This window comes from Ciona intestinalis, chromosome 7, assembly GCF_000224145.3.
Source record: "Ciona intestinalis chromosome 7, KH, whole genome shotgun sequence".
Classification (NCBI taxonomy): Eukaryota; Metazoa; Chordata; class Ascidiacea; order Phlebobranchia; family Cionidae; genus Ciona; species Ciona intestinalis.
Genome location: NC_020172.2, coordinates 4,531,678 through 4,548,162, shown reverse-complemented (window position 1 = coordinate 4,548,162; position 16,485 = coordinate 4,531,678). Strand labels below are relative to the sequence as shown.

Below are 16,485 nucleotides of genomic sequence, written 5' to 3'. Positions count from 1 at the left end.
TTGTTGTTACGTAGTATTGTATTGTATATTAGTTTAGTTTTAAATGTGTTTCTTCTCACTAAGTTGTGTTCTTTTGTGTTTTCCTTATCACTATTTGACCTAGTATTTTGCTTTCCTTATCACTGATATTCACGCACGACTTGTTTCCCGCACTTGTTTTAACGTTCCAACGTGTTCCTTTGTTGCTGTCATTGCCGTTAGCCGAATTGCTTGTCACGTGTCACGCTTTGCGCACTTTTCATCCTTCTAGTTTTAGGTGTATGAGGCAGTTCTTGTTGTATCGTGTGGACGAAAGGTTGTATTAATTGTGAACTGTTTTATCGAGTGAAAGCCGTATCGAGTTTTTGTTGTATCGAGTTGTTGTGGTATCTAGTTGTGGTTTATGTGGTTTAACAGTTTAGTGTGTATTTTAATGCCATTCGTTTTTATTCAGTTTTTATTAAATTACATGTTTTTATAGTGAAGTCGTATTCAGTGCAGCTTACAACAGACTACAGCAGTCAGGCCCCGCGATTGGCCGTTAAAGCAGCGTCCCGGACCAAACTCCCGTTATCAAACGTAACACAAGTGTATTGAATACGTTTTGGTGTCCATTTCACTTTGATCGAATTACATTTCAACCGACGACGTACAGGCAGAGCTATAGGTCCAAAACGCTGGTCTATAGTTATAGGATTGTTTAATCTGTTTCTAGCAGTGTATAAAGCATAGTAAAACACTCAAGTAGTACTATACGGTAGTCAAACTAAAGTTTTGTAGAGATTTACCATCTTATCTGTCAGAAATTTGAGAGTTTATGTTTTTTGCTTATTTTATCAGTTTGGTTTCGTACTGTAGTAGATTTTAGAATTTACTGCAGTAGATTTTGAAAATTTTTTAAATGTTCTAAAACGTGAAAAACGATTTGTATTTTGGCGTTGTTTTTATATAGTGCTGTGGGGTAAGATGGAATATCGTTACCACCTAAATCCCATATTTTCTGATTATGCTTTGAACAATTGATCTACTTTGAATATTGTTTGTTAACTACCAAATGGGACGTGAAAATTGAATGAAAAGGTATCCCATCTTCCCCCACTCCACTATAAATATAACTTTGATTCATATAAATGCAATAGTTAGCAGTAACTACGGTCATAAATTGTCACTATTGATGATATGGAGGATTGATTTGTCGTTATTGTGAATTCGGTCGAAACCTGAGTCGGCGTTCACTGTATTCCTTGTAATTAATCCTACGTTCTGTTGAACGTGCGAAAGCATCGTACAGAACAGTAGGCGGTCACTAAAGATTCGAATTTGGTTGCCAGTAATATAATGTACAGTCAGCATAAAATATAGATAGTGAATGAAATTGGTGTAACAGTATATGATGCAATTTTTTTTGTATCTGTATTGTATAACTGTATTAGGTTGTACTATAAAGCCTTATACGAAGTCAGGTTTCTAATTCTATGGGCTTGTTTACACAACGACGGCATATCGCTAAGCTAACTATTGAGCTGGCTTGTTTTGTTGTTTATGGCAACAGCGCAAGTTGTGTTTTATACGAGGTTCCCACTCAGGTTTTAATATCAGAACCGAATATTATATATGGACGCACTGTATGTGAACTTGTAGTGATTTTGTGGGGCAAGAAAATATGGGTTGGGATATTTTAGAAGAGAGTAGGCAAAGTACCAGAGTGAAAGATACTTGAAAAACGCGTAATAATTCCTGGCTTTTGTGCCGCATTCTTACTGTAGTCAATGAATTATCCGTCTTTATCCATCAGTCTTGGTTTCAAGGCGTGGGTGTTACAGCAACAGGTCTTAACACTTAAGTAATAACTCGGTTACGCCACTTGAATGTGTGACAATGTAGATAAAAGATAATAGGTGTAAGCAATAGTAAATGACTAAAGTAGTACCGCCCACGGAATTTGTGTGGCGAATGTCTAGTTAGTGAACCAGGGAGCCTTGAGTGTTCTTCAAAAAGTTGTTCAGTTTTCTAACAATGCAAGGTCAGATTATTAAAAGACCTGCTTCCTGTAACCATTGGCCTTGAATCGAAACTTTAAAATGTCTTGTACTTGTACATATAGATATATACATATAGTGTAGCCTAATTGTATTTAACCAGTATATAGTAGGGGTATAGGGTAAGACGTTACATGTTTTCATTCTCGTTTTTTGTCGTAGTAAACAAAGAATATCTACAAAAATATAACTGCAGCTCCACGACTCTAAAAAAACGGTGGTAAATGTTCAAAACTTGATCAAAATTATGGGGTTTAGGGTAACATTTTCCAATCTTATAACATTTTCCTATCACAGTTTTATAATTGTATTTTAGTTGTTCCTGTGGGCCCAATATAACCTTAAAGGGACTTCAAGCAAGCATCGTAGTTTTGTTAGAAAGTTAAGGGAAATGTATCCAATTTTACCAAACAGTAATATAAATGTATTTGTTTCGAAAGAGTATAAGAGAGGATATAAACAACAGCAACCCGCAAACTATTTTCGTGCTGCTAGATTACCATGTGACGTTGTAAGCCTTGTAAGGTATTTAACATGGCAGCGTAGGAATAGCAAAATAAAGTCAATATTGATCTTTTACGACGAGAGCAGCGAGCTACTTTCATCTCAACCTTAAACAATATTACAATAGAAAGCTAAACAAGGTACAGTGCGTGTGAGTTGGGACGAAAATATAGCAGTGTGGGGTTGTCTAGTTATCAAAACATTCTACACATTGTACACACCGTGCCAATATCCCGATATTGGTTGGTTTTAAACTCTATTGTCTAGTATTGGGTTTCGTAGATACAAAAGCATCGCGCAGCGCTATATGGCGTATATACAGCGAATTATATCGGTATATCTCGAGTATAATCGGCATATTTTGTGGTTATGTGTTCTGTTTTCTCGGTTTTGGAACTGATAGGCAGAAGCTGTGTTGTCTGGAATAGAATTGTTTATTTTGTGTTATATTATTCTAGGTATTTAATATTGTCAAATATTTATCAATACTGTACTGCGGGTTTAACAGCCACGCTTTTATCTGATTTTTATCTAAACAAAGAGCTGTATCCTCACGACTCTCATAGACCGTTGTTAATTGTTTAAAACACAATCAGAATATTTGGATATTATGTACTAAAACGTGCCCTGTCTTCCGCCACCCCACTAAATGTTGTGTTACGTTATGTTATTTATAATTTTACAGTTGCGGTTTTTTAATTAGTGTAACATGAACGATAATATAAATTAGATGCTGTCAAATAAAGTGCAATACATTACTACCCGACCGCGAAAACCAACAGAGACGTTCCTCAAAACAGTTGGCTGCTTCTACAATGATTATGAATAAACAGCCAAGCACCTACGGTTACAATATGCCGCGAACGCATCCAGGCCCAAGCCGTCCTAATCTACACGGGAACACGAACTACCACCACCCAAGAACGGGGACAAAAATGGCGGCGAGTTCTAAACTGAGTCACAGCACCCACGATGCGAACGACTCCACATTAAACTTTTACCCACAACTGTTGCCAACCAATGGACTAACGGGTGAGAGCAGTAACTCTGGATCTAACAGGTCTCCTTCCACTCGAACGAGTTTGAAATACGCTTCTTCGCAAGCGACGGCGAAAAACGTTTCATTTTACCGAAGTGGAGACAATCACATGCAGGTAATGATGGGATTGAATTATCCTTGCGTGGCGGAACGACAGTCGTTATACCAACGACGGCTATAATATGTTTTCTGTTTCACCTCGTACCCGCTTATGAGTTACCACGGATGAATGATAGTAACTCATTAATCCTGGCATGTTGGGGCAACGACAGTCGGTGTAACATGGGTTTTCTGTTCCATACATCTGTACACTTCGTATGCTATAAGCATTTTGTTCGCATTTACTAAAAACTACAATTCAATGCCGTAAATTTCCATAGAATTCCTAAACCCTAATTTCTAACTCTTAGCCATAATCCCTGTAGTTATAAATTTCGCCAAACCCTCATATATCCCCTATAATGTCTAACCATTAGCCGCAACAACCCATAACCACCGCCGTCGATATTTTGTCGGATTTAAAATTGGCGATATGTCGATTTTAATCTTTTATTTCTAAGATACGGTAATACACTTTAAATTTTGAAAGATATTGTAATATAGTAGGGTAGGGAAAGATGGGACACCTTTCACACATAATAACCAAATATCCTGATCGTGTTTTAAACAATTAGCAACGATCTATGGGAACCGTGAGGATAAAGTTTTATAAAAAATCGTTGAAAGTTTGTTTACTACAAAATTGGAGGAGAAAATAGATTGAAAAGGTGTCCCATCTTCTCCCACCCTACTATATACCATACTTTAAATTTCAATAAATGTCAAAATACCGTCGTAATTTCAAGATACCGCAATACTTTACATTTTGCAGGCGTTCAAAGTTGCGATAACGAGACGAAATTTCCGAACGTTTGATTCCTTGTTGGAGTCGCTTTCAGATCGGGTGAGTCTGAAAACATTTTAACAAAAATCGTTTCCACATAATACTCTTATATGCACGATTTCTCGTTAAAATTTGATTAATATCATGGTTTTACTTTCAGTCGTATAGAAAGAAATATAAGAAAATGTATCGGAATGTAATGGGGTGGGAAAAATGGGACACCTTTTCATTCTATTTTCTTGTCCCATTTGGTAACGATATCCTCACGACTCCCATCGACCGTTGTTCTTGTTTAAAGCACGATCAGGATGTTTGGTTAATATGTGCTTAAAGTTTCCCATCTTACCCCACCCTGCTTTATACATAATATCACATATGCCTTAACATTTTTTGCAGATTCCGTTGCCGTTCGGTGTTCGTACCGTCAGTACCCCACACGGTACGCATGGTATCAGTCGCTTAGACGAATTCGAGGATGGGAAATCATACGTTTGCTCCGATAAAAAGACTGTGAAGCCGCTTAACATGAAAGCTATGCAAAGCACAAGACCACCGTGGTTTATAAGGTATAATCATAGCACATCACTTTAGTATACTATGATATAATGTATGTGTATATTAGTGTGAGCTGTTAGCCTGTTAACGCTATTGGCCGGATACGTGCTGACCCAGTGGTTTTTGGCCAAATTATACGGTAAAAGTAATCACGTTTTATTCAATAAATGATACTTGTGTTGCAGTTTAAATGAATATATATAATTTATTTTAAACTGTACCTAAATTTACTGTAAAAATTATAAAAAATATTATAAGTTTTACTTAATTTTATATAAAAATTGTTATATTTATTATAAAAAGCTTTCTAATACATCATTTTGAATTTTACAGCAAACCTCGCACACGTACGAGGGTCGTTGCTCAGTTAGTTAGAAGACCTGATGCTGAAACTTTCCGTGCCCCACAACGCACCAACCAGGTTAAAACACCGAAGAAAATCATCATTGTAAGAAACGGTGAACCAAGTTTCAGACATAGTATACTTCTAAGCCGACGAACCCCACAAAGCTTTGAAAGTATATTAGATGATATCGGGGAAGTGTTTCGCATCAGAGTGCAGAAGTTATATACAACGGATGGACGACGCGTAAGTTATATAGTAGAATGGGGTAAGATGGAACGGGTAAGTCCTAAAATTTAATGGACTCAATTGCACCTTGATGTCAGATTAACTATATATATAATACGGTGGGGTAGGATGGAACATGTTTTCATTCTCTTTTCTCGTCCCATTTGCCGGTAAACAAAAAATATTTACAGAATTATATAACCGTAGCCCCGCGACTATAAATTTTGTAAAACACGATCAGGAAATAGGAGATATTATATGTGCTAAAGGTAGCTTATCTGATTTTACCCAACAGTATGCTATACATATATATTTATGTTGCTTATCTAACATTTGCTTTACAATATTATTTAGATTGAAACTTTACAAGATCTTTTCTTTGGTCCAAATACGTTTGTCGCTGCAAGCAGAGAAGCTTTCCAACCAATGGACTACCGTTTCAAACGAGTTGCCATTTCTGACGACACAAAAGGTATTATTAACAAATACCTTTATAATAATAATAATAAAAAATAATAATAATAATGAATTTGTCTCTTCGATTGCGGTAGCGAAGATTATTTTTTACCCCATTTTTACGACTATAGCTGTCGTTTTTCTGCTAATTCGCTTCTTTTTGTTTAATTATACTGACTTTTGTTATTCTATTTAAAGAGCTATAAGTAAAAACATGTTTATGTAATATCTAAACGCTCCCATTAGCTGCATTACTTTTATATCGTTAATATGACACTCATGTAATTTTCAGATCCGAACTCTGACTTACATGGAAACTTAGACAAAGAAAGAACTCCAAAAGAACTAAAAAAGACGAGTAAGTTTTTTGTTATACTGTTTTAATCTTTGAACTATAGTTTTATCGAGTGTTGAGGGCAAATTCGTTAGTAAACAAAGAATAGGTAAAGAATATATAACCATATCCCCGCGACTCCCTTAGATCGTTGTTATATTTGTTACCAACATCTTCAGGAAATATGGATTTTGGATGCTAATGTCATCTTACCCCACATAGTACTGTATATTTGTTCGTCTGTAAAATGTTTCGTTTCCACAGAGGGTCGATGGACGGTTGCCATAGCAACTAGCGAGCTACCAGCGGCAGGCACAGATGCACGAGTCACAATCACCGTGTATGGAACGAAAGGAAATACAGGTCCTATTTTACTCAATGATAAAAATGAACCGACTTTCCGAAGCGGAAACGAAGACGAGTTCTCTGTAAGTTACGATATTGGTGTTTTTGTGTTTATATCAAACGCTGTTTGAATGTTTAAAGTGTGATACGTCAGTTTTCTGGTGCCGTGGCCCAGTGGTTCAATGTGCCTGCATATGAATCCAGAGGTTATCGGTTGAAGGCTTGCCGCTGCTATACCATAGTGGGCGTATATGTCTTCTTGGGCAAGACACATAACGGAACTTGATACAACCCAGTGGTCAATAAATTTATGGGTTGTCTTAGTTGTCATCCACACAGAATCACCTACAAAGTTACATATATACATAGTTACTCATAAGCGGATACGAGGTGTATTAAACAGAACGCCCATGTTATAACGACCGTATAATTTTCCACCATGCATGGATACAGATTGATTCATTCATATTCATGTTTACTACTGCTTACGCAGGTAAACGTCGGGTCAATCGGTGAAATTCGTAAAATACGCATCAGCCACGATAACTCGGGCACTTCTCCTGGTTGGCTTTGTGAATCTGTGACATTAACCGACCAAACTACGGGAGAAATACTTCAGTTTCCCTGCAACAGGTAAAGTGATTATAAATAATGTTCCGCGCCGAGGAAACCTGGACAATTTACGGCAATTGCTCCGATCCAGTGGTCTTTTCGGTTTGTCTAAGTTGTCAGCCATACTTTATAAAAAATATACTCAAAAATATTTACCTACCAAGTTGAACACGGGGCCATTCGTAAGCTGGCAGAAAGTGCATGAACCAGAACATTTATGTTATAACGTGTTTTCTTGTCATGTTAGGGTAAATAGGTTACACTCATTTTACCAGCCCCGCTTGGTTATCGTTTACCATGCATGATATCTATGACAAAAAATGGGTGTTTATCGTCAGGGGAAGTCCAGATTTATTTCATTATTTTGCCAAGTAAGGAAATGTTTACAAATTATGCGTCAATTTCATTCGCCATAATATTTTTTAATATACCTTTATTAAGCAATTGCAACCAATCATATCTAGCTGAAGTTGTGTGTTTAACTCCCAGAAATGTTTGTTTTGCAAATATAAAGAATTATTTAAGACTTTTAGTTTGGTTTTTATAGAATATGGTGTACACAGCACTTCAAAGCTTGTGCAAGTCACTACACGAAATTTTGGTGTGTCATACAGTTTTGTCAGCCACAGAACAATAGGTGCTGCCAATTATGTAACATTACTCAATATTCAAACAAAGCGTTTTAAACAAATGATGAAATGTGATACACTTAACGTTTATTTAAACTTTTTTGATATTAAATCAACTCTCCGACAGATGGTTATCCCGTGATGAAGATGACGGAGAAATTTGTCGCGAACTTCCTGCCCGATGGAGCGATAAAACAGTGTTGCCAGGTGGAAAATTAAACTATTTATTTATAAATATTTCTAACACACATAGACTGAAGCCAAAAGTTAAACAAGTAAAAACAAAAATTATATAAGGAAATGTTTAACATAAGAATTTTTTGAACGCTTATCAACCAGTTTCAGTCAGTATTCAAACAGGTCAAGTTTTCACTTTTTTTCTTAGCATTTCTTTTTCCCTTCTTTAGTAATGCTTTATATGTTGGTCATTAAAACCTTTTTTTCAATAGAAATCACATATGTTGTCACGGTAACCACCGGCAACTTATGGAATGCTGGAACCTCCGCTAATGTTCATATGACCATATTTGGTGATTTGGGTGATTGTGGCCCCCGTTTGCTACAACATGGGGGGAAGTCCCTACCTCAGGTCAAGGGAACTGTAAGTTGTGTTTTGTTGATAAATTAGTAATTTGGAAAGTGACAAAATTATGTCTATTGTCATGTCCAATCAAAATCTTGCTTTCCTAGATTTTTTTTTTTTTTTAAGTTTACAATATGTATTTATTATTATAAATGCTAAATTTTATTTTTACTTAAACTTTAAAAAGTTAAAGCTATTTAAACTTTTTTTACTTAAGTCTCTTTGCTAGTCTGTATTTTTAAGTTCAATAGTCTAATCAAACAAAAATTGTCTGCAAAAATAAAAGCCAAATTTAACATTTGTATATGTATATATATATATATGATAGATATCATATGTATATGAACAAAACAATGTATTCCAATATTTGAAAAAAAAACATTTTTTTCCACAGACTGTTGTGTTCCGTATGCAAGCAGTAAGCCTAGGAACATTATACAGGGTGGTGATTGGACATGATGGGAATACAGACGGGGACGGTTGGTTCCTTGAACGAATTGCAATCAAGGTTAGTTAATTTTTTTGGCAAGTTTGACTTTTTTTTAATTTTTGAAACTTTTTAGTCAAGGTTTTGTAGTTATACCCGGGGGACAACTAAACAACTATGAAATATCTTGCTTGTTGTTTTTTATAACAAACCGATTTTTGCAAATGATCCCCAAATTTTATGATATATTACCCACAAGGTAACTTACATGTTATGGTAACTTGTAAAAGCTGGCAGGAGGTGTATGAACACCCGTGTTATAACCACTGTTGTTTCCTAGCCACACAAGGATAGAGTAAGTTTCATTTATTCATATTGATTTTTTCGTCAATGTTCTCATTTAGATTAATGAGTTGTCTAAATTGTCAGCCATACGGAAAAACCATACCCACAAAGTTACATACGTGGTAACTTAAAAGCAAGGACGAGGTGTATGAACACCCGTGTTATAACGACAGTCGTTTTCCATCTGACTTTCCATCTGAATTCATTTTTTTCGAATCCAGGAGGACCGAGTAGGATCGGAGGAATGGATCTTCCCGTGTAATCGATGGTTGGATGTTGGGGAAGATGATGGGAAGATCATTAGGGAGTTGTACGCGGAGGTTGAACCAAAACCACATCTTCGTCAGTATTTCTATATTTTCTTAAATATATTATAAAATAATTAAACCTAGAGGTTGCAAGTTCAAGGCTTGTCGCTGCTACCATTGTGGGCATATGTGTCATTGGTGAAGACGCTTAGCGTCAGTTGCTACAACCCAGTGGTCATTATTTGGATATCTTCTTAATTAAATATATTATCGGATAGTTAGCTTAGAGGTGATGGGTTCTGTCACTGCTACTTTCTATATTTTCTTAATAATAATATAATTTTATTACTTCTATATCTTCTTAAATATATTTTTTGAATAATCATTAAAATTAATATCAGTTCTAATGGCTATTAGTTCTGATAATGGACTATGTTGCCTTAAACTGAAAATGAAAACAACAAAAACATAAAATGCGAAATATTTAAAATAAAATATAAATTTTATTTAAAGAAACCCAAAATTTAAAAATATGAATTTATCCAGCCAAAAATTGTTTCCTACAGAATCCCGTAGTCGAAGTCAGGCAGAGAAAGCTAAGGAAGATATGCTGGTTAGTGAACTTTAAATCTTAATCTTTATCTTAATCTATATAAGTTAAGAAAACAAATTATAAAAGTTGTCTGTTACCACCATGCATATCGTGATATCAACTTTATTCCTTATGCCTGCCAAAAGTTTAGAAATTAGTAAGAAAAATTACTTTGTATTTTTAAGTTTAATTCTTTAAGCCATGTAAATACAAATATTGTATTAGATTAAATGAAATATCACTATGTTTGTCGCAGTGGGATCTTGAAAAATGGAAGTTTCAGCGAGGAAACCAAATTATTTTGCTAAGTCATGCTACCCATAATGCAATTCGTGTTCGTAATGACGCAGGAATTGATGGGCTGGGGGATCCGTCGAGCTCTAATTGTAAGTAGTAGTCAAGAAATCTTGAATGAATACTTGTTTATTTATCCTCACATGGCTGGGAAACGACAGTCGTTATAACACGAGTGTTCTGTTTCATACACCTCATGTCAGCTTACGAGTTACCACGTATGTAACATTGTGGGTTAATATTTTTCTGTATGGCTGACAATTTTGACACCCATTAGTGGTCACTCGGTTGGAGCAATTGCTGTTAAGTGACTTGTTAAAAACATAGACGCCCACAATGGTAGCAGCGACAGGCCTTGAACCCATGGTTACCAATGGGTAGCCCCAAATATAAATAACAACCTGTTGTCCACACAGGTGTATTTGAGGTGATGAGACGTCGTGGTAACATTCGTGTGTTCTCAAATATTGCGCAATCTTCGTTTCATCTTGCTCTCGATCAAAACAGAGTCTTGGGGCAGGTAAATATCAGAAAAAGAAACAACTATTCATTACTGTTTTTCTGTATATTTTAAATGTTTTTGGTTGAAAAACAATATCCTACACATATATTACTGTGGGGTAAGAAGTGATACTGTTAGCGCCTATATCCTATAATCCTAATTCTGGTTTGAACAATTAATAACGTTTTTTGGAATTGCTGGGAATACAGTTGTATAATTCTGTAAATATTCTTTGTTTACTACCAAATGGGACGTGAAAAGAAATAAAATCCCATCTTACCTTAACCTACTATTTGTTTATCCTAAATACCTACACAGTTTGTATTAAATTGTTATCATTTATTATTATTAAAAAAAAAAAAAAAATTAAATTATTAAAAATAAAAATTATAAACATTAAAAAGATTAAATAATTATCATTTAAATATCTCCAGGGCAAAGGAGGTTCATTCTGTGAGTTTCAAGTCAAAGTTCAATCTGATCGTTCCGTCATCTTCGAATCATGTAAATACAACGGACAACACATAACGTTTGATCCGAGTGGTAAACCAGCTGACACTAGAGGGCAACCAAGTGCACAGGGAAGATTGTTCACTGTTTATGTCAAGGTTGGATCATTGTTTGTAACATTGTGTTTAAAGCTGGTTTAAAACTGTAAATCAATATGTTAATATAGTGAGTATTGAGATTTCATTATTCTTATTACATTTTTCTGATGATATTAAAAGTTGGTAAAGATATTTCGGAAAAAAGTTTCTGTAAAGCAATTTAAGTGTGGTTTATATTTTATTTAATGATCATTTATAGAAGTGGTTTTTATTTTTTTTCCTTGCTGCACCTCTTCCAAATCTCAACCAATTCTCACACCTCCTTTTAGAATTGCTTGTATAAAGTAGACCTAGCCAACTTTAATTATTCAGCACCCTTGCACGCCAGAACATTTCTTGCATCCCTGGTTAAGAATCCCTCAATTACAGGGCTGTTTTCGGGACGGTTCCATCATCCTACTCAACACTAGCCCCACCCAAGCTTTGGCAGTTACCGGGGTAGGTGATGTGATTGGTACGGGACGCCGTTATGACATCACAGAGACAAAAGGGGGGCAAAGTGGGCCACCGAAGCAGTTCGCAAACTTCCGTGTGGTAAAGGTAGCAGAAGGAGTTAGAATGTTTCAGTGTGAGAAGGAACCAAAACGATATTTACGAATAAAAGATGGACTATGTGATGGATTGGTGAGTAAGAAGTGAAAATATTCCTTTTTTTGTATAATCTAGAACTTGTTTGCAGCTTTCCAGGTTTGGTTCAAAATATTCTGAAAACTATAAAATTTCGACTTTTTGGTATTTTTAATTTAAAAATTAAATCAAGTATATTTTGCGAAGATAGGCTCCAATGTGATACGCACAATAAACATGGTATTTTGGCCACAATATAGAATATAACTATAAAAAAATTTCTCCCACCATATACAGGGGTCAGGAGATGTGTATTGTCACTTTAAAGTTCAAAAGCACAAACTGTCAGGTTACGTAACGTTGCAATCCATGAAACATCGCGGGGTGTTCGTTGGTTTGAACACAAACGGTAAAGCGAGACCTACGGTTGATACTGGGGATGAAAACACACAGTTTTACCCGGAAGTTATAAAGTGTAAGTACGCCAACAAAGTAAGACAAGTGGTGACTCGTAAAGTAGTGGAGGTGTATGAAACAGAACACCTGTGTGATAACGACTATCGTTTTCAGTCATGCAAGGATAAAGCAAGTTACATTTATTTGTTATTGTAAATAATCCACCAAAAACATAAATAACATTTACTACAATTTTTCCTAATCTTGTTTTTTTACAAAAAATACACCAACAATGTCAATCACTCATTTTGTCCTCAATCCTATATTTCTTTCAATTTTCAGTCAGAAACTTTTATACCAAAATTTTCTTTCTTTTTTTTAATTTTCATCAATTTCTATACTATTTTTTTTCTATTTCCATATCAATTTAAATTGTTTTTTTCTTTTTTGTTAAGTTGGCGAGAAGAAGTCTTCCCCAGCAGTTGAATGGAGGACACCAGAACCTTCTTTCCTCCTCTCTCCTAATGGGGCGGGAAAAACTCATAGAAGTCGTGATAATGTTTCAAACAGATCGGTTCAAACTTCGTCAGTTGTTACTTTGCAGAACAGAGAAGATAGCAATACAGCTCCAAAAGGTGAAGAGAATAAATAGTTTTAAGGTTGCTGTACACAGTATCCAGCATCCGAATTCGCATGCGAAGTCGTATGCAAACCCATTACCGAGTCCTGCATGCGGCAGCAAAATCTGGACAAAACAGACAAAACGGACAGTCACGCCTTTTATTCAAAAGTTTTTTTTATGTTTTATGCATAAGTGTGTTTTAACAACTGTTGTTTTACAGTTACTACCCATCTTTTTGTTATCCCAACCGAGAGATAAAATATATATCGTCACAGCAAAAATTTGTTTCAATATTTCTTCTTCCAGATGGTGACTTCAGAATATATGTGACCACCGGTAATAATGGAACAAATGAAACAATCTCACTAACAGTGTATGGGGAGAATGAAGTGTCAGAACCTATTGTACTTGGTGGGTGGATTAAGTGCAACACACTCTATATTGTCAGCCATAATATAAAAAAACAAAAAAGAACAAACAAAAATATTTCAGAAAAACAATCAAAAAATTTTGCTGCTGCATTTTGTTTAAAAGCGAGAAAAGGGTGTAACAAACAAAGAGTATTTACAGAGCTATATAACTGTATCCTCACCACTCTAAAACAGCCTTGTTAATTGTTCGAAACAAGATTAAGAAAAATTGGATATTTTGTGCTAAAAACTTGACCCACAGTACTATATTACCACCCACAATGCGATGTAAACACAGTTTTTTTTACAACCTGATCTTTCTCTCCCAGGCAAAGGCACAGAGGGAGGAGTCTTCCAGTGCGGACAAACCGATGAGTTTCAAGCGAACCTCTTAAAGATCCGCATCATCAAGAAGATAAGGATTGGAGTAGAGGAAGCATCACAAGATTGTGATTGGAGAATTAAACAGGTGGAATATGAATCTAAAATTTCTGTGTTTTTATAGAAAATAATGTCAATTTTTAAGAGTTTAGACTTTTTAATTAATTGGGTATCTTTTAGCTGGTGAAAATATGAATCAACAAATTTTTACCTTTAAAAAATTGGTGAACTTATTTATCCTGGTGTGGCAGGGCAACAACACGCAGTTGCCATATTTCATAAATTGATGTTTATTGCAAGTTACCCAATAAACAGAAATATTATGTATTATATCACTCAAAAGTTTACTTTGCATACCAAATTTCTAATAACTATATTAGACATTCAGTCATCTATTTTAGCTCATACATTTTTTTAAATTTTAGGTGAAAATGAAAGATATGGGCAGCAACGAAATCTTGAAGTTTAAATTTAATCGATGGATTTCAAGATCGAGAGATGACGGATCGACCTTGCGTGAACTTCCTACTGTTAATCAGGATGGGAAACTTAACATGCCAAGTACGTGGTTCTACTTATAGGCACCAAACATGGGGTGACAGGGTGGGCAGGCCACCCCTGAAAATTGCCTTAGGCAAGATATTTAAGAACAAATGGCCCAACCGAGTGGTTACTAATTGGTTGTCCAATTATCAGCCATACATAAAAAATCAAAAAAAAAATCATCCTTACAAAGTAACATACATGGTAATTCGTAAGCTGGCACGAGTTGTTTGAAACAGAACTCCCGTGTTTTAACTACTGTCGTTTTCATGCCACACGAAGATAAACAAATTACACTCATCATTCATACCTTATGTGTTCTAGTGTTAAGATACTTTGTTCTGATACGAACAAGTAAATCTCCCACTCCCACATCACGGAGGAAAAGCAGGGGTACGGCCAACAACCTTGACCCGGAGTTTTACGTCTGCTTGCATGGTCTCTCTGGCGACACGGGGCGGCGATTACTGGCACGGGCACCTGAGAGGGAAACAGGAAGTGATGTCACCGATCGGAAACCAATGTTTTCTCCGGGAAAGGTTTGTGCTGAATCATAATGATGTGGATATTGATAACTAAGCATGTTTTGGTGTTGACGGGATCACTAAAATCTGTAAGTTAACTGGGTTTTTCTATGTTACATATATACCATAATTTTTTTTTTCTTCAGTTATGGTATAAAAAACATGAACATAAATTTAATTTTTTTCATCTATGAAAGTATTGAAATTTCAAAAACAAAACTGTACATAGAAACATCAATGCCATAACATTTCAAATTCTTTGGCAATCAATCTAAAAATTTTAGTTCAAAATTTATAAACAAATCACTTATATCATATTCTTGGGTAATGGACAAAAACTGGCCTTCAAGTAATGTGCAAAAACTGGCCTAAATCCCATGTCCTCAAGGACCCCACCTATACAAAATAAAATATATTTTGTTTCTTTTAGTTGGACAGGTTTGAGGTAGAAGCAGTGACATTAGGAGAGCTAACACAGTGCGTGATATCTTGTCCTAAAAGTCACGTCTCACCCAAGCACTCGTGGAGTTGCGATGAAATAATAGTTCGGGAGTCCGAAGGGGCTTCTATGGAATATGTGTTCCCATGCAAAAAGTAAGTTTTTTTGAATAAATAAATAACAAGAATGCCTGATGTAGAATCTCATTTAATCGAATAAATGAATGTACCCTGCTTATCATGGCAGGCCAGCTTATGCACACAACTGTAGCAACACGAAGCCTCAAACCAAGATATCCTGGGCTAGAGGCAAACATGCTAACCATTTATAACTCCAATTCAGTGGTCACTCACAATTTTTTTAATGTTGTAAACTATATAAAAGCAATCAACAAGCAATTACATACTTTGTTACATAAAAGTACAACAAGTCGATTGTCCATTACAGGTGGATTGGGGTAAGGAAAAATGAAACAGTTGATCAAGTTGTTCTTACTCTTGGTGAAAAGAGAGAAGTAAAGAGAAAGGAGGTTGAAAGTAGAGAGGGTAAAGGTATGTTTCTAATGTGTGCTTTGTGCAAATAATCTGTATTACATTAAAGGGTTTATAATATATAGTATTTTGGATGCAATAGTCGCACTTTTTAACTGACACTTATATTTTTTATACCTACCGTGTATTAATGATTGTCGTTTTCCTGTTGGTTCCCTTTAAATTACATGATCTTGGCTATCATATTTGAAGAGATAAATGAAAGCTATATTATGTTGTTATGTAAGTATAAATTTATTTTCACTTCTCTTTTTTTCTAATATTTTAGATGGTGATTGGAAAGTGTCAGTTACCACTGGTGCATCTGAAGACGCAGGCACGAGTTCAAACGTCATTTTCCATGCTTATGGTTACGATGGATCCATGTGTGGTCCCGTCTTGCTTGGTAGTGGGGCTCAGGGGATTTTTGGTGCTGGCACAACTGAGCAGTTTAAGGTTTGTGGAAAATATTTTAAAAGTTTTTTCACATAAGTATTTTGAGGATGGTTGTTTTAAGAAGGTATTTTT

General features: G+C 35.5%; 1 protein-coding gene across 3 annotated transcripts in view; it reads left to right on the top strand.

The window, feature by feature from the left end:
- Positions 1-3,211: 3,211 nt before the first annotated feature.
- LOC100175334 (lipoxygenase homology domain-containing protein 1-like) overlaps positions 3,212-16,485 on the top strand; it is a 32,360-nt gene continuing 19,086 nt past the window's right edge. For all 3 annotated transcript variants that reach the window (XM_018812519.2, XM_026835309.1, XM_026835310.1), the window contains exons 1-26: positions 3,212-3,676; positions 4,433-4,504; positions 4,841-5,010; positions 5,333-5,588; positions 5,925-6,042; positions 6,319-6,384; positions 6,625-6,788; positions 7,199-7,338; positions 8,074-8,153; positions 8,396-8,547; positions 8,924-9,037; positions 9,523-9,643; positions 10,116-10,162; positions 10,398-10,527; positions 10,852-10,955; positions 11,372-11,545; positions 11,915-12,169; positions 12,410-12,587; positions 12,964-13,143; positions 13,437-13,541; positions 13,870-14,009; positions 14,347-14,482; positions 14,789-15,003; positions 15,419-15,582; positions 15,875-15,978; positions 16,247-16,413. In XM_018812519.2, the coding sequence (XP_018668064.1) occupies positions 3,338-3,676; positions 4,433-4,504; positions 4,841-5,010; positions 5,333-5,588; positions 5,925-6,042; positions 6,319-6,384; positions 6,625-6,788; positions 7,199-7,338; positions 8,074-8,153; positions 8,396-8,547; positions 8,924-9,037; positions 9,523-9,643; positions 10,116-10,162; positions 10,398-10,527; positions 10,852-10,955; positions 11,372-11,545; positions 11,915-12,169; positions 12,410-12,587; positions 12,964-13,143; positions 13,437-13,541; positions 13,870-14,009; positions 14,347-14,482; positions 14,789-15,003; positions 15,419-15,582; positions 15,875-15,978; positions 16,247-16,413 (3,891 nt within the window). In that variant the 5' untranslated portion in view covers positions 3,212-3,337. The remainder of the gene's footprint in view (positions 3,677-4,432; positions 4,505-4,840; positions 5,011-5,332; positions 5,589-5,924; positions 6,043-6,318; positions 6,385-6,624; positions 6,789-7,198; positions 7,339-8,073; positions 8,154-8,395; positions 8,548-8,923; positions 9,038-9,522; positions 9,644-10,115; positions 10,163-10,397; positions 10,528-10,851; positions 10,956-11,371; positions 11,546-11,914; positions 12,170-12,409; positions 12,588-12,963; positions 13,144-13,436; positions 13,542-13,869; positions 14,010-14,346; positions 14,483-14,788; positions 15,004-15,418; positions 15,583-15,874; positions 15,979-16,246; positions 16,414-16,485) is intronic.